The sequence below is a fragment of the Vigna umbellata genome, chromosome 5 (assembly GCF_029865625.1).
Source record: "Vigna umbellata cultivar VRB3 chromosome 5, Vumbellata_1.0, whole genome shotgun sequence".
Classification (NCBI taxonomy): Eukaryota; Viridiplantae; Streptophyta; class Magnoliopsida; order Fabales; family Fabaceae; genus Vigna; species Vigna umbellata.
This window is the reverse complement of record NC_142169.1, coordinates 20,923,451-20,941,813: the sequence shown is the minus strand read 5'-3', so window position 1 is coordinate 20,941,813 and position 18,363 is coordinate 20,923,451. Positions and strand designations below refer to the sequence as shown.

The window sequence follows — 18,363 nt, the reverse complement described above, 5'->3', positions numbered from 1 at the left end:
AATAATAATTAGAATAATTAGTTTTTATTTTTTATTATCTGGTAAAATAGAGACACATATGAGAATAAATATGACAAATTTGAAATCTTTTGAAGTATTTAAATTCTTAAAATAAGGTGTTTTTATTGGATTTGCTCGTTAAGAAGAAAGGAAGGGTAAGCCGCCTTACTCTTTCCATGGGAGAGGTTATGAGACAGAAGAGAAGATTCCAAAGAACTCATTCAATCACTTTTTTATATATTTTCTTTTCCATTAGTATATTTTAATTCCATTAAATAATTAAATTAATTGATTCATTATAAACGAAACTCAGAAACTCTAAGGAGAACGGGAGAGAAGGCAAAAAAAACCCCAAAAAAACACTCTGTCCAAAGGTCGTTGCTTTCTGCTTCACTGCGAAGATGAACGGAGGCCCGTCTGGTTTCAGTGCGTCAATTCTCTTCTCCGAGTTGAATAATCATCTGGGGTGTACATTTTTACACCCCTTTTATGTTTTTTTATGTTGAAGCTTTTGCCTTTTCGATTCGTGTTCATTTTGTTCAAATGCTCTGTTATGTGTTTGTGTGTTCACAGCAAATGCTCCTGTCACAAGGCTTTTCATCGTGGCTTCGGCTATTTTCACAATCTTCTTTGGGATCCAAGGCCGTTTCGGCACTCTGGGGTTGTCTTATCAGGTGCTCTCCTCTGCATTTTATTTTTAATTTCTCGGTGCAATGTGTTGTTTTAATATTTTGTAACTGGTTTTTGTGTGATGTTCGTGTGTTTTTGGACTTGATAGTGCATTGGGTCTTAGTTTTGAAAATTTAATTTTGATCCTACATTAATTTGAAGGCCGTTTTTGGGAATGATTTGGATTTGTTTAGAACTTCCTGGCATAACATGTAAACTTGTGATGGTAATGGTATATAGGATTGATTCACGTTGTAAAATCTCCATTTAAAATTGAGTTTCAGATTCATTACATTGTTTCTCTTTGAATTGTAGTTAGGGTAATGGTACGAGTAAGCAAATCTGGTGGTAGAATAAATGCTACTTGTTCCACATTTGCTTTCTCGAGTGTTTAAACACTAGAAGCACTGGAACTGTGTTATCTCTCACACAGAGCTGAACTTATTGTGCATTGAATATGGTGTCTTAACCTGTTATTTTCTCATTCTGGCAGGATATTTTTGGAAAAATTCGCCTTTGGAAGTTGATTATGTCCATATTTTCCTTCTCATCAACGCCAGAGTTGATGTTTGGACTGTATCTGCTATATTATTTCAGGGTCTTTGAAAGACAGATAGGCTCCAATAAATACTCAGTAAGTAGTCTTTTCTAAGTTAATTCAGGAGTTTATGTTCCACATCTATATATATTTTTTGGAACCAAGTTCTAGCTCATAAAATACAAGTTACATTTTGTCCCAACCACCTATCGATCATCAACGTGTGCCTTGATGTGTTAATGCTACCATATCTATCCCCATCATTGGTTCTCCATCCGCATGACAACTTTAAAAATGCGCATGTGCACATAGTTGAGGGAATGGGATGTTTTGCTATATAAATTTTTTGTGGTTTCAAATTTCTGTGTTCACCCTTATGCAGGTCTTTATCGTGTTCTCAATATTAACTTCACTACTGCTTGAGGTCCTTGCTGTAGCACTTTTAAAAGGTATTATTCTCGATATTCATCTTTATATGACTTTCTTTCAATCTTTAACTTCGATTAATCTTTATATTTGATTTTTTTTCTTATGATACATTTTGCTTAATGTTCAGTTCTGCATTTCATGTCTGTTCACTTGCTGAATTCTTCTTCTTGACTGTTTTTCGTCTCATCTTTTGACCTTTTTTGACATTTGGTGGCCGTTTTCTAATATCAATCTATTAAGGAATGGAAGTGTATGTGGTTGACTGTTTGTCAGGAACTTGCCATCATATGAGATGCTAATGATAATAATCATAAGCTACAAATTATCATATTCAAGATATCAACTTATTTTGTAGAGAAAAAGCTTATTTCATTCTGTATTTCATCGTTATCAGGCTACTTTAAGACCAATCCCATATATCATTCCCACTATCATTCCTCTATGTGAGGAGGCGTTGAAGATCCCACATTGACTTTGGCAAAATTATAATATATATGGCAAAATATATGTTCATAATATATGGGAAAATCATAATATATAAATGGTATGAAAACTTTACCTTATAAACTAGTTTTGTAAGGTTGAGATAGGTATAAACCCACTTACTAAGACTCATAACTAACATTCCATTTTGTTATTCATTCTAGCAAATAACTAGCTCCAATATCAGAAGTATTTGACAAATCATCGTTATTTGAGAAGTCATCCTGTTAGGTTCCTAGATTGGGAACCTAATTCCAGTACTCTATTCCTCTCCAAGAAACACCAAAAAGATTGGGAATCTGTATATTATTCACAATATCGCATCTATACAGAAAGAATACAGAGGCATAACCCTCTTTCACAGGTGTGAACCCGTCAAACAACTAAACAATTCCTTTCCATGTCTATATAACTGTCCTCTATTTATACAACCTCTCCCGCCCTCTCTTAACTGTCCTAAGCAGTTAAGCGGTTACAATTAGTTCCCCTTAGTTCCCCTCTTTCTTCTCTCATAAACTAACCATCTCCTATTTTCCCTATCAATACCCGCCCCTTGAACACCAACCATGTCCCCAAGGTTGAATTCGGGGTATTGTTCCCTTAGGGTTATTTCATGTTCCTAGGTGGCTCCTTCCGGCCCTCCTTCTTGCCACTCAATTAGCAGTTGTGGCACACTCTCCCATCCTTCCTGCAGCTGCCTCCTTCCCAAGATGTTTACGGGCCAGAATGAAGGTCCGTCCGCCTGCAGGTCTTGTGGTAAGTCCTTCTCCACCCTTTGTTCTCCTATTGCCTTCTTCACCTGTGAAACATGGAAGACAGGATGAATTTGGGCTGTCTCCGGTTGCTGCAACTTACAGGCGTTCACCCCCACCTTCTGAACCACCTGAAACGGCCCAAAGTATCTAGCTGCGAGCTTTGGATGGAGCCTGGTTGGCATGGATGTTTGTCTATGAGGCTGTATCTTCAAATACACCCAATCCCCTACTTCCACGTTCGCAACCTTCCTTCGTTTATTAGCTTGCCTAACCATGAGATCCTGCGCCCTTTCCAGATGAAATTTCAATTGTTTCAGGGCTTCATCCCTGGTTTGGAGCTCCTGACTCACTGCCTCCACCAATGATTCACCAGGAATGAACCTATGCAAAGAGGGAGGCGCTCTCCCATACACGGCCTCAAAAGGGGTGCACCTTATGGCTCCTTGGGCTGCTCCGAACAAAAACACCTAAGATAACCCTCCAAACCTCGATTTAGAACCTCCGTCTGGCCGTCCGTTTCAGGGTGGTACACGGTGCTCATCTTTAACTGCGTACCCTGACTCTTAAACAGTTCCTTCCAGAATATACCTAGGAACAACGGGTCCCGGTCGGTCACTATAGATTGCGGGATCCCATGCAACCTCACAATTTCTCTTATAAAAACCTCAGCCACTGTTTTCGCCAAATATGGGTGCTTGAGCGGTAAGAAGTGTGCGTATTTGCTTAAGCGATCAACCACCACCACGAGTGAGTCATACCCTTGGGACTTTGGCAAGCGAACTATGAAATTCATACTCAGCTCCTCCCACACTGTGTTCGGCACCGGCAAGGGCTGTAGTAATCCTTGAGGTGAAGATGTTATGTACTTGTGTTGTTGGCACACAAGACATTTAGCCACAAACTCCGTTACATCTTTTTTCATTCCAGCCCAATATAATGATTGTGCTAAACGCCTGTAAGTCCTATACACTCCAGAGTGGCCCCCCATTTGTGTTACATGGAATTCGGCTATCAACCTTGGGATCCACTTTGACTGTGCCGACAACACCAATCTACCCTTGTGGTGGAGCCTCTCATGTTCTATTGTGTAAACGGGATGGGTGTTAGGATCTCTCCTAATTTCGTCCATTATCTTCTATAAAAACTCATCCCCCTCTACATCCTATGTTATCTCTCCGAAATCTTGCCAAAAAGGTCTCGCTACCACCCTTAACTCTTTCTCTCCTTCATCTTCCCCTTCAAACTGCCTTGATAGAGCATCCGCAACTTTATTTGTAGCTCCTGCCTTATAAACGATTTCAAAGTCGTATCCCAGTAACTTTGCGATCCAATCCTGTTGGTTCTGTGTGGTGATACGCTGTTCCAACAAATGACGGAGGCTCTTCTGATCCGGATGAACCATAAACCGCTGCCCCACAAGATACGACCTCCAAAACCAAGGCCATCATTTCCTTTTCGTGGATGGATTTGCTTAACTTTCCCTCAGACATAGCCTTGCTAAAATAGGCTATCGGTTTTCTTCCCTGCATCAGCACGACTCCCACGCCACTTCCCGACGCATCACACTCTATGTGGAAAGGTTGTGTGAAATCGAGCAATGATAATACTGGTGCTGTCGTCATCTCTCTCTTCAGTATTATCCACGCCTCCTCTGCCTTCTCATTCCAAGAGAATCCACCTTTCTTCAGCAATTCTGTCAGGGGTCTAGCGATCTTGCCGTAATTGCGGACGAACCTCCGGTAATACCCCGTTAGCCCAAGAAATCCCCTCAGGCTCTTCACAGTTTTTGGCCTCTCCCATTCCACTACCGCCTTGATCTTCTCGTCGTCCATCTCCACACCCCTGCTCGAAATAACATGCCTCAAGTACTTAACTTGGGTCTGTCCAAACTCACATTTCCTCCTGTTCGCAACCCACTGATCTTGCTGCAGAGTCGAGAGTATGTGTTTTACATGCTCAATAAGCTCCTCCCAGGTGCGGCTGTATACCAGAATATCGTCAAAAAATACGAGAACGTACTTGCACAGATAGGGCTGGAACAGAGTGTTCATCGCACCTTGGAAGGTCGCCGACGCGTTGGTAAGCCCGAATGGCATCACTACGAACTCGTAGTGCCCCTTATGTGTTCGGAACGCCGTTTTTCCAACATCCTTTTCGCTCATACGGATTTGGTGATACCCGACTTTTAGATCAACTTTCGAAAAATAGGACGCCCCATCCAGCTCGTCTAACAACTCCTCGATCATCGGTATCGGAAACTTGTCCGGCACCGTCGCTCGGTTGAGTGCTCGGTAATCTATGCAAAAACGCCTACTGCCGTCTTTCTTCTTCACCAGAATCACCGGACTTGAGTATGGACTGTGGCTTGGTCGGATCACCCCTGTGCGGAGCATTTCGGCGACCTGGTGCTCTATCTCAGCTTTCATGGCATGTGGGTATCTATAGGGCCGGATGTTAACCGGATCCACCCCCTCTTTTAAGTTGTATGTTGTGTTCTATCCCTCTGCTAGGTGGCAGCTTCGTGAGTTTTGTGAACACGACGTCATATTTTTTCAGAAGGATCTCCATCTCTCTTTTCTGATTTTCGGTGAGGCCCGCATCCCTGTTTTATTATTTTGGGCCGCCATTGAGCCCAACTCCCAAACCATGTACCAAGACTCAACCCTATCAATTTTCAGTAAAGCTTTGGGGCCCACTACTCTACGTTCCAGCATGGGGTCACCCTTCACCGTCACCTCCTTCCCTCCTTCTCGATACACCATTCTCAGTTTTCCCCAGTCCACCAGAACTTCTCCCAGTTTCTCCAACCACTCCACCCCTAGGATCACCTCGACTCCTCCAAGTTCGAAAAGGTAAAAACGTTCAACAAGCTTAGCTTCCCCTAGCTCCAACTCTACCTGTTCACAACACCCACTAATTCTCTTCCTCTGGCTGTCACCCAGGCTCACCATGTATGGTTGGGTCTCCGCCACCGCCATCTTCAGTTCCTCCACCAGCTGTCGATCAATAAAATTGTGGCTCGCGCCACTATCAATCAACACCAGCACCTCCCGTTGCCCAATGCGTCCTCGTAATTTCATCATTTTGGGTGTCGTCAATCCGCTGGCGGACAACGCAGATAACTCCATCGCAGCGAGGTTCAACTTAGGACTCTCATCGCCTTCAGCTTCTTCCTCCTCTTCCACTAGAATTAGCATTTTCAAACCCCTTTCTGGGCAGCGATGGTAGGGGCTGAAGGGTCTGCCGCACCTAAAACATCGTCCCTCCTCCCTCCGTTTAAGATACTTCGAGTATGGAAGATTGCGAACATTCCGATCACCTCCGCCGCTGTTAGCCATTCCGCTATTTTGCCCATGGGTCGCGTCTTTCTTAACAGACCCCACACTTTCAGCCGGTACTCCTCGCACAGTCGGGTCGCGATTTGGGTCTATTCGCGTTATCGAAGCCGTCGTTTTTCCCCAAGAACTTTGATTCTTGGACACCATCCTCCTCCTGCCTTGGAAGTGGTACACAACTTCTCCACATCTCTCGCCACCCACATGGCGGTCATCAAATCCGTTGGGCCATGAGGCCTGACATGATCGCTCACCTCTTCCCGTAAGCCAGACAAGAAGTAACCCATAATTTGCTCCTTGAGTATTTGTGTCGTTTGCCCAACCAGAACTTCGAAATCGCGTATATACTCCTCCACCGGTCCCGCCTGTCTGATGGTCGACAGCCTTTCGTACACCGTCCCCCGTGTTCCTCCTTCGAACCGTATTCCCAGAGCCCTCTTCAACCCGTCCCAAGAAAGGTTCTTGGTCTTCTCCCGCCAAAATCGGAACCAGGTTCCGGCGTAACCTTCCATGCTAATGAACGCCAATTCTAGCTTCTCCTCCTCAGCCACCTTCTGGACCTCGAAAAACTTCTCAGCCCAGCCTATCCATACCCAGGGCTCGCCCCCTTCAAATACAGGTAACTCGACCCGCTTCCTCCAATTGACCATCCCCCCTTGGTTACCTTCTCCGCTTCTTCCCCCTCCACCGTTGGGTCCACCCTTATTATCGTTCACCGATGATTGACTCTCGTCCTGATGCTGGTCTCTGTGATTGTGGTTACGTTCTCCAAGCGCTTTCAAGATTGCTTGAATGTCCTGTCGTATCGTCGCCGTCTCCCGACGTAGAGCCCCCGTGTCCGCTTTCGTCTCGGCGATTGCAATCTCGACCGCCTCCAAGTGCCCTACGACTGCCACCACTCTTCCCTCCATCAATTGCTCGTGTCTCCTCCTTGATAGGATGATCCGGCAGGTCGGACCAAATGTTAGGTTCCTAGATTGGGAACCTAATTCCAGTACTCTATTCCTCTCCAAAAAACACCAAAAAGATTGGGAATCTGTATATTATTCACAATATCGCATCTATACAGAAAGAATACAGAGGCATAACCCTCTTTCACAAGTATGAACCCGTCAAACAACTAAACAATTCCTTTCCATGTCTATATAACTGTCCTCTATTTATACAACCTCTCCCGCCCTCTCTTAACTGTCCTAAGCAGTTAAGCGGTTACAATTAGTTCCCCTTAGTTCCCCTCTTTCTTCTCTCATAAACCAACCATCTCCTATTTTCCCTATCACTTCCTTTGGAAGGCCTGAAAGGGTTCTTCTTTAGGTATACTTCATCTGTCCAAGCATGAAATCTTGATTCCTCAAACTACATCAAATCTTCATATTGTGAGCTGGTTTTGAATTGAAATCAACACCCGAACCCATGATTATATCTTCAATCAAGAAGGATGAAAACCGTGAAACATATTACTTGTTTATTGTAGATGGTTTGATTTTCGGCAGCAGCATACCATTTTAAGTTGCAAGTGTAAGAGTCATACTAAGTTGAGCACATAAATCCCAAGCCTTGCTTGCAAAACAATATGATGCATAGTATTGATTCATCTGTTTAAAGAACTTAAATTTAAAGCTTTAGTTACTTGTTTAATAATGCAAAGCTTGAGCTGAACTTAATTAACTCTATTGATTTAGCATTTGATTAAAAATTGTGGTAAAAGATGAAACAGAATTTTAAATCAAATGGGCTAAAGAATCTTTAGACATGGAAGTTTGGAAATAATTTAGATAAAATATATTTTGCCAAGTGCATAGTTTTCTTATCTAAAATTTGTGCCTCTGTTATTTTATACAAGAAACAACAAATGAGAGCAATTGTTTGGTCCTAATTATTTGAAACATAAGCTCACTTTCAAATGTTTGAATTGCTAATTGTCTTTTACACCCTTAGTTTATTGTGAAATCAATTAATGAGATATCGGCTTATTTCCTGAAAAAATGGATGTATTCATTGGGTATTAACAATATAATTCAATGTAATGCATACTAGGTTGAAGAAATTATTCCTTAAATTATGAATAGTGTCATTAAATATTTACACAGTTTAAATCATTTAATTCTATGAACTTTTGTAGAATGAAAAATAAATTTACAACACTGTGGTATCCTTTTATCATTTTACGAACACATACAGTCACAAGTGATTCATGAGCTTCTGGTGTTAAACCTAAAGTTTGAGCTTGACCGATCTATCTAATTGAGTCTATAGTCAAGCTTGAGCTTGTAAGCTTTGTAAACACAAACATGTTTGATCAAGTATTCAACAAGCTGAACTTGAATAGTTCACAAATAGTTTTTCTCAGCTGTACTCCTACTTGTGGGAATGTTGAATGATATTGAATGTTCTGCCTTCTTTTTTATAGTGTCAAATGAAGAATACATATTATGTAAGAGTTTGATAGATTTATGTCCACTCTTTGCAGATCCTACAGCAAACCTAGTCACTCCTGGACCATATGGCCTTATATTTGCTTCATTTGTACCTTTTTTCTTTGACATTCCGGTTTCAACACGGTTTCGTGTTTTTAGCTTCTTCTTCTCAGACAAGTCATTCATATATCTAGCCGGTGTTCAGGTATTGTTGAACTTAATTCTGGGTGCTTATTTTATAACTTGCATTTCTAGAATCATTCAGTGTCTAAAACTTAATTTAAACTATTGTAGCTTCTTTTGTCATCATGGAAAAGGTCCATCTTACCAGGAATGTGTGGCATCCTTGCTGGTTCCTTGTACCGTTTGAATGTCTTTTATATCCGTAAAGCAAAGGTAAATTAAAGTATGAAATTTGAGTTTCTTTTTTTTCTTTCTAATTTTATTTTAGATCTATGCAATTGTGTGTTATGGCATTTAAATGTCCTGTAATATCTTCACCTTTTATTATGGATGCAAGATTTCTCTAAGGAAGATATGTATATAAAATTTTATATATGGCATCAGGTTTCATTGATATTGTTAAAATTAATCACATTTACTAGGATGAATATTTCATCTGTCTTACTGATTGCAAAGTTCCATCATTCACATTATGTTTGGTCATTTGATGTATCTTTAGATTAATAAAAGTCACAATTGTCAAGGAAAAGCTCATAATAACCCATTTGATCCGTCAAGGTTATTGAATTTTAAAAAGTTGGTGAGCAAGTTCAACATATCAATTATAATTAAATTATCAGATTGTGTCCCTATATTCATACACTACATACTTGTGGCTGTTTATATTATAAAATTTTGAATGCAATATCGATATTTTAAATACAATTGGTCCTTTATTTTATTTAAGCATCTTTTATATTCAGTCACATACGCACATACACATGTATATGCATTCATATAATTACATAATTGTATTTTAAAATTTTCAAAATTGAGCACAAAAGTCAACATATTAATTACTCATGATTCCATGGTCAAATTGATTTAAATCACTTTTCATGTTATGCATGTTTTGAACATTGCTTCGTATAGGTAAAACCAAATCATTTTTTTTTCAAGTATTTGACTATTAGTGTTACGTACTTGGGTACGAAACCTAATGAGAACAACCTCTCACACACTCACAACACGTAATAGAACAACGAACGAATGATAATGGACGAATGAATCTCTTTTATTGATGGTAATATCTGAATAAACAAAAGTAAACAATAATTGGGAGCATAACCTCCTTCGGTTACTTGGGAGCATAACCTCCCTCACGGGATGCATAGCCGCCTGTAAGCAAGACTCAATAATTAAAAGCATGCCCTAAACAATAGCATCTAGCTTTATTTATATTAAATATTTCCCTAGAATATAATTCTATTTACTATAATTAACTTATACTGAATATTTCCTTAGAATATAGCTTTATTTACTATAATTAACTTATACTGGATATTTCCGTAGAATATAATTCTATTTACTATAATTAACTTATATTGAATATTTCCCTATGATATAATTTTATTTACTATAATTAGTTTCCGCCCATCCTAACTGTTGTCCGGATAGTCACTTTTCAACCGTTCGGCTCCAACTCTTCACCACCTTCGACTGTTCGGTTTGCTTCCCCCTGTCTCCTACCGTTCGGCTCCCCCTGCCTTCTATCCTATCACCCAGTATCTTATCCTATTGTATTGCTGGAATAAAGATCTACAATTCTCAAGGTTGTTTTGCATAGGTCTAAATACCTATCATTGGTATCCAGAGCCTTTTTCCTGTTGAAGTGAGGGCCCATTGGAGGTTATGGTCAACCCAAGAATGGAGGTACGGTGGGATGGGTTGAAGAAGATTGTCCAAGAACAAGAACACGGAATAACTGCCGCTTCCAGCAGTTGGAAGAGATGATTCAAGGATTGACAAGGGTGGTTGAACGCTTGACATCCTATGATAAGCATCTAGAGGACCAAGATTTTGTTGCCAAGGATGGCCATGAGGACAGTGGGGTAATGAAGGAGGAGGTTCTTTTGGAATTTCTGTCAAATGGAGGAAGTTGGACATTCATTTGTTTAAAGGGGACAAAGCTTATGGGTGGACCAATAGATTAGAGCAGTGTTTCTGTTTGAAAGAGGTTAGTGAGGAGGAGCAAATGGAGGCTGTTATGATGGCATTGGAGGGGAAAGCTTTGAATTGGTTTCAATGCTGGGAAACCTGCAATCTGCATCTCTCATGGGAAGCCTTCAAAGATGCGGTGGTTAGAAGATTTTAGCCAACAATGCTGCAAAACCCGTTTGAAATTTTGGTTGGCCTACGCTAAACAAGACAAGTCGGGGAATATATTGAGCAGTTTGAAGAGTATGCCGGGTTCATGAAGGAATGCAACAAGATTATTTGATTGGTATATTCTTGAATGGTTTGAAGGAAGAAATAAAGGCTGAGGCTAAGCTGTATGAGCCCAAGAATCTTGCTGAGTTAATGATGAAGGCTCAAATGGTGGAAGAAAAGGTTAGAGTCACCACCAAAGAGGAATCTCTCATTGTGCAGCTTCAAAGTAACACCTATAGAAAGTTGTCACCTACTCGCAGTTACTCAAAGAAGGGGGAAATTTAGTGGGTTTTACCAACTCCAACAGGGGAGAGCGCAGTGGCTGTATAAGCACTATCAATAGTTCTCATGCTGGGACCTAACAAGGAGGGGCACCGTTTAGAAAATTGTCTCAAGAAGAATTGCAAGATAAAAAAAGGGCTTATACTTCAGGTGTGATGAAAATTTGGTCCTAATCATACTTGCAAAAATAAACAACTCCATACGTGCTTATTTCGGAAGAGGAAATTCAGGAGTTAGGGGAATCTGTTACCTGCATTCATGAAGAATTTCAAGACTTTCACCTTGAAGATACGGTGCATCATCATGGAGGGGGTGTTGTTAGGTTTGATACAGTTTACAAAATAAGGAAAAAAGAAGGTAGTTAGTACAGTTGATAACACCTCCCACCCATTGAAAACAGTTGGGAAGCTGCTACTGCCATCAATAAGGGTTTTCTACTTTTCACCTTGAGGACAAGGTGAAACTTCATGAAGGGGTATTGATACTTTCAAGGGGAAGGTTTATACTAGAAAGAATAAAAACTGACCGACGGTTATAACTGTCTGAGGGGTAGTTTTGTTGTCTCAGACTTTTATAAAGTCTGCATGGGCAGTTGTTTAGCAGTTTTTATCTTTGTTTTGGAAGTTCTGTAAATCTAGGGAAGTGGAGAGTCTAGTTCTCTTGAATAACCAGAAGTTGTATGTGTGTTTCAGTTTCTCCATTTGGAGGAAACCTTGGTATTGCCAGAATAAAGATCTACAATTGTCAAGGTTGTTTTGCGTAGTTCTGAATACCCAGTTTTGATTCAACCATGTCATTTTGAGGGGGATTTTCAAGGCAAACTTGGCATTCCCCCCCTCCACCTTTTGATTGTTCTTCCATTTCTCCTCTCTGTTCTGGTGACAACCAAGTCCCAACGTTCAGTCTATGATATTGCTTTCTTTTGTTGTCTCTCCATGACATCTCTCTGTTTTTTATGTCTAATCCTTACCTTTGTTAAGTTTTCTGGTGTTGATGTGGAGTTTCTCGCCTGACTGCTCTTTTCTATCCCCATGGCAATGCTCTGTTCTCATTTTTATTATTAATTATGATCATGTCTTAGCTGTTGGGTATTGTCTTTACCATTTTTGCTTGTGGTCTTCTCAAAATTTTAGAATAGTTATAACAGATATCCCTTCAGTTCACTATCCAACCCTAGTGTTTAAGGGCTTGCTGCTATTCACCACTATCCAGGATTGATTACTATGATTTTATCAAGTGAGTCTATTTATCTAGGTTTGTGCGAAGTCTATTGAACCGAGCATGTGCAAAAACGATTAAATTCCTAACTTATCAATGGCAGTAGTTGACTCTTTATTAAGATTCACTGCCAGCTTTAGGATAGAACATCACAACTTTTCATTCTTACTATGCACTCCACAACTTTACAGATCCATCTGCAATCTTCATGGGTATTATGGGACTTGCAGACTTTGCAGATTTTGCCTGCCCTTTTTTCTGTAAACCAAATTCTAGATGTTGATATATTGTTCTGATTTGAGGTGGATGGTGATGATGAATTAAGACTTTCTCTGACTATCAATATGTGTCGGACAAAGTCTTAATTCAGTTCATTGCCTTTTGGTATTAGATGTCCATCTGGTCTCTTCATGCAAGTCTGATATGTGAAATATATTCATGTTTGTCTTGTTACTGTCCATTACATTGCCATCTATTATTATGAAGTGCAACAGCCGTAAAAAACTATTTTTTATGTTTAAACTCTCTTGTTATTTCACTGTCTCCACTTTTATGCTTCTTTCCCCATAATCTAAATGTGTAAATTTCAAACAGTATATTGATAAATGGTTATTTGCTTTGTTTATGTGATCCTACACTACAGTTCCCAGAGTTTATCTCGTCATTCTTCTCACGAATTACATTGCCATCGATGGGAAGTCCACATGCAACATCATCGTCATCAACAAGGCATAGTGTTGGGAATTTACCTTCCCATCCAGCTCGGCAAATGGAGGCAAGTTTTACTGTGACCCCTTGGTGACCTCGTAATTCTTTTATGGTTTGATTTGCATATCTTAGGCAGCTATGAATTTATGATTTTGATCACCCTATCAGCTTTCTATGTTGCCATGATATTTGTAGCTGGCTGTGTGTATATAGTAATATCTCAAAAAGTGCCGATTCTCTTAAGAACTCAACATTAAAGTATTCATTTGCATTTTAGCTTGCAACTTCTGTGTCAAATCGTTTGCAGCTGTTCCTCCAATATCTTCAAGGCAAACTGAACTTGTTGCTGTTTATTAAGGCTAGTTAAGCTAGCTCGTTACAGTCTATTTACTGTGATTCATCAACATCACAACATGCAAGGCTAATGAGTTGATGAACTATGCTTGATTTGGAAATTGATCAAATCAAGTTTGAGTTCGCTCATAGCTTGTCTGTGTCTGATGTTACTTTTTGTATTTTTCATTTAAACAATAAGAAAGATTGGTTATACGATTTGAGTTTGATATATCACATTCAAGTAGCTATTATTCTTGAGCAAAAAAGCTAGGCTTGTGTTCTAAACAAGCTGCCCTAACCCTAATCAAGCTTATATTCTTGTCAAGCCTAGTCTTAGCTAGAAGTGACTCAGCATTTCTAACCCTAGAGCTACTTAGTAGTGTGTAAGAAACCAAAAATGCTTGGGCTCTACTTTTTCTGATCAAATATAGTTGGTTTTAATGATTTTGTTGAGAAGTTTGTGATGAAATTTGATGATGTGATTTATGGCTTTACAATATTTAATCTGTCAACAACATTCCTGCAAGGAATATATAGGAAGGATTCTATTACACTTGACAATGAGTATTATCTTTGTACTGCAGAGAAACTACCCGCCAATGCAATCTGCAGTAGAACCATCGGAGGACTCGATCAATACACTTGTCTCGATGGGCTTTGACAGAAATAATGCCAGGCAAGCCCTGGTGCAGGCCAGAAATGATGTCAATGTGGCCACCAACATTCTATTGGAGGCACAGTCCCACTAATTACATTAATGTTGCAAGTAAATGAGAGCCACATTGTTCTGAATTGATTGATGATAGATGAAATCCTAATCATGAAGGATTGGAAATTCACTAATGATGTGAGGATGTTTGTGAACTTCAGGCACTCGTATATATATATATATATATTATCGGTCATCATCCTCAAGGACTCCTCCTTTCTCAGGATCATTTTTCCCACCTTAACTTGAATCTTGACATTTTGATAGACAAATGAGTTAGGATCCTGTACAAATTACTTCAATATATTGAAAGTATGCACATTTATGAATTGTGAATGTTTTTTCAAAGCACATGCACTTCAAGATACTTGTTTGTAGTTTCAGGTTCTCTGTGCTGTTTGTTCAAAGCACATGCACACCAGTTCCACTCTGTTGAGGCTTGCTATAATATTCTACAATCAAATTACTTGCCCCCCCCCCGCACTAAATAAATCAGAAAAAAAAATCATAATATTGCAAGTTGTCGAGGATAATTTTGTATCCGAATGGTGAAAAAAATTAAGCTTTTCTTATGGGTATATAATTAAATCGAGAATTGCCAGCAACATTATTTTGAAAATATATTTTCCTCCTGGTTTAAAATTTATTGAAAATTATATGTTTGGATAAACATTACTTATTTAATTTTTTCAATAAATTTTTACCTTGGATTATATTTGAAGCAAAGTGTTCTATAATGTATAATGTATTATTTAGGTTTATTGATTGTCAGTCGTTGTATGTGTTACTTTTGTTACGTGAATATAGGGTTTACAAACAATTATGAGATTAGATTCTTGTTTCTTAGGGCATCAACAAGGTTGTTTCATTTGCAAATTACTGAAATTAGTTGTGATATTCATTCACCAGAAAACAAAGCCCTCCTTTTTATCCTTAAATTTATAAGTGCTGGTCATTTTAATTATTAACTGTAATATTATTGTTTTAAAGGGAGGTACAATCTCCAGAACAAAAATATAAGGTTCCCCCAAACGGCTGGTTGCTTCAATCAAAGCTGAAAAGGAGTGAAATTGGATTATATTTATTTCTTGGGAAAATAATGAAAAGCATTCAAATTACTCATTATTTTTCAAAGATTTGACAGTTCAACATATCAATATTGAAATCTAAATTATCCTCACCTTATAATAACACAAGAAAATCATTCACATGAAAATAATAAGTTGTGTGAATGCAAATGAAAAGTCTTTATATAAGAACGTTTTCCACACTATTTCTAAATTTTGGAAAAGTCACTAGACGTAAAAATATTAACAAATTTTTAATCTAAACTGAAGTTTTAAAGGACCATTTTAAGTCTTCAAGTGGTACTAGCTTCGGATCCTAGATGTTCTTCTTCCAGCTTGGTGACATGATGCAGCTTCTACTCCACTGAATGATGTTCCAGGTTGTGATGTTGTTGGAGGTCTTCCTAGTTGAGAAGTCTCCCTTGTTGATGTTCGTCCGCCTTGTGACATTGGTGGAGGTTCTTCTGCTTGAAAACCTCCTACATTGGTGGAAGTTGTCGTCCTGCTACCAGATCCTGCTGCACTTGAAGTGCCCCTTGTCTTCTGTAAATAGAGTAAGTGACATTAGAATCCATGTTGTGAAAATAATTATGAATGTGTAAATAAGTGAAGTTGTAAATAATTGTTATACAAGTGCCTTAAGCACAATCTATGTTCCACTCCATCCAAGATGTCATCAAAAACTGTCATTAGTCCCTGCAAAACACAAAATAATTATGCTAAATACAGTGACTGTTACAGAAAAAAAATATGATGACAGTAAAATTAAAATACCTTTTGTTGATCAGAAATGAACACCCAACGTTGACAATCAGTGCCACCAATATCATCCAAAAGTAGTGTCAAAAACCATCTCCAACATTCATTTTCAACCACTGCAGAAGCTAGTGGGAAACATTGGTCATTGGGGTCTCTGCCAATTGCCACCAACAATTGACCACTATATGTTGTCTTCAGATGACAACCATCTACCCCTATGAAGGGCCTGCAACTTCCTAAAAAACCTTGCTTACAATCCTCTAAACACATATAAAAGTGCCAAATCTTGGTGGCAAACTTGGTTCGGGTTGATTGACTTTAATTTTAAAGGTTCCAGACTTCACCCTTAGCAATTACCCCACATAATCATATAGACGACCATATTGTCGTTCTCCATCACCAACCAAAGAATTCAAAGCAATTTGCTTGGCCTTTCCAGCTTTCCAAGCAGTTATACCAACACTGAATGACTTCTTAATGTCATCAATGATTTGGTTGACTGTCATGTTAGCCACATTTACAAACCTGTCTACTAATACTTGAGCAATCCAGTTTACACTTGCACTTTTGTTTCCAAAAACTCTTCCACATCTGTGTCGTCCAACCAAGGTTTTGACCCTAAATGTTTGCTTGCCTCCTACCTTACTAGCCATAATAAGAAAGTCACATTTGTTTTTACAAACTGCCCTTGTTCAGATCATTCTTGACAAACTTAATCTTTTTTTCATTTAATACACTATGCTCCATTAGTGCATTTTTAAACTCCTTTAATGAACAAAACTTCATCCCCAATTCGAATCTGAAGTTCTTGTTCATATCATCTTCTCTAAACTTTCTAAAGTTGGCCCTTTTCAAGCTCACATCCTCATCACTTTGTACATCTGAATCCAATTCATCACTATTGTAATCCTCATTAATGTCATGCTCTCCAACTTCTTCATTCATTACAAATGAACCTTCCCCAACATTGCCTCTTCTAATCACACGTTTCTTCTTTTTTTTTTCATTGCATTCCACCTATCCAAAACTGGATTAATGTTTCTACGAACATGGTCAACCCTATCATTCTCAACACTAAACTCATCATCATCATTAGCCATTCTATCTTCTTCACTCTCATCCAGACAATGTTCAGCTGAAGCTTCTACTTCCCTCTCAACCACATTCCCCCATTCCTCTTCTTCATGAAGATAATGATGTTCATCACCACCATCATAGTCAACCTCTTCCTCACCAATTTCAACCTCTTGTTGTTCCTCACCACTATCACAGTCAACATCTTCCTCACCAATTTCAACCTCTTGTTGTTCCTCACCACCATCACAGTCAACCTCTTCCTCATCAATTTCAACCTCTTCCTCACCAATTGCAACTTCTTCTTGTTCCTCACCAACATCACAGTCAACCTCTTCCTCACCACCATAACCTTCTTGTTGGTCTTCCTCACCCATTTCAACCTCTTCATGTTCCTCAACAACATCACCCTCTTCCAGACTCATTCCACCGTCTTCTACAATCTCAGCCACTTCCTCCATGTCCTCTATGTTTCCTTCATCTGCCTCTTCACCACAACTAAGAAAGTGAACTTCCACTGCCTCACTGGGAACATGTTCAACATAGATTTCTACCTCATCCTTATTCTCCTCTACATAGTTAGCCAAGTTCAGTGCTTCCCTGTCATCACTCAGTAATCTCAGATTATTCATCATCCTTTCCTTGGACACCTTCCACCATAGTTTGAAGTTTGCATCATACTTAAATTCTTTAACAATTGCAACTGCTTCAAAATAAGACCAACGATTTGGATCAAGTCCTTTGATCACATGTACCTCTCCTCCAACATATTTTAGTCCCTTATTACTAACAAACTTTCCCATGTGATGCAAACAAACTTCGAAAACCATTTCTAGACCTACATTCAGACATTAACACTTTACTCACAAATTTTGACCAACCAATGGTAACCGATAAACAAAAACTTACCTTGATACTATGCGCTTGTCTTTCACACCACCTTTTCTTTCACGACCACCGCAAGGACCAACGCAAGGACTGCTTTGAGTGGAAGGTTTCCAATACAATGTTTCTAGAAACTAGTTTTCCCCAATTCGAAGGTTTCGAGCCCTAATTCGTAATCTGATTTCAATCGCCCACACACGTGCCAATCACTTAATCTCTTTCCATTAATTAAACAACCAACGTGGCAGATACTTAAGACAAAAGCTGGCAGAAAACATAGCCTCACCGTTTGCCAGATCAACAAAAACTTCATCCGTCCATTTTTA

At 39.2% G+C, this 18,363-nt stretch overlaps 1 protein-coding gene across 1 annotated transcript; it reads left to right on the top strand.

The window, feature by feature from the left end:
• The first annotated feature begins 195 nt into the window (after nucleotides 1-195).
• LOC124823683 (rhomboid-like protein 20) lies at nucleotides 196-14,635 on the top strand. The gene is made up of 8 exons (XM_047295951.2): nucleotides 196-426; nucleotides 574-674; nucleotides 1,163-1,303; nucleotides 1,590-1,656; nucleotides 8,680-8,831; nucleotides 8,921-9,022; nucleotides 13,143-13,274; nucleotides 14,128-14,635. The coding sequence occupies exons 1-8, from the start codon at nucleotides 402-404 to the stop codon at nucleotides 14,290-14,292; spliced, it is 885 nt and encodes a 294-aa protein (XP_047151907.1). The 5' UTR covers nucleotides 196-401; the 3' UTR covers nucleotides 14,293-14,635.
• The last annotated feature ends 3,728 nt before the right edge of the window (nucleotides 14,636-18,363 follow it).

Coding starts and splice junctions, on each gene's coding strand:
- LOC124823683 (XM_047295951.2), top strand. CDS start 402: ATGAACGGAGGCCCGTCTGGTTTCA. Junction 427..573: donor CGGAGGCCCGTCTGGTTTCA/GTGCGTCAATTC, acceptor GTGTGTTCACAG/CAAATGCTCCTGTCACAAGG. Junction 675..1,162: donor CTCTGGGGTTGTCTTATCAG/GTGCTCTCCTCT, acceptor TCATTCTGGCAG/GATATTTTTGGAAAAATTCG.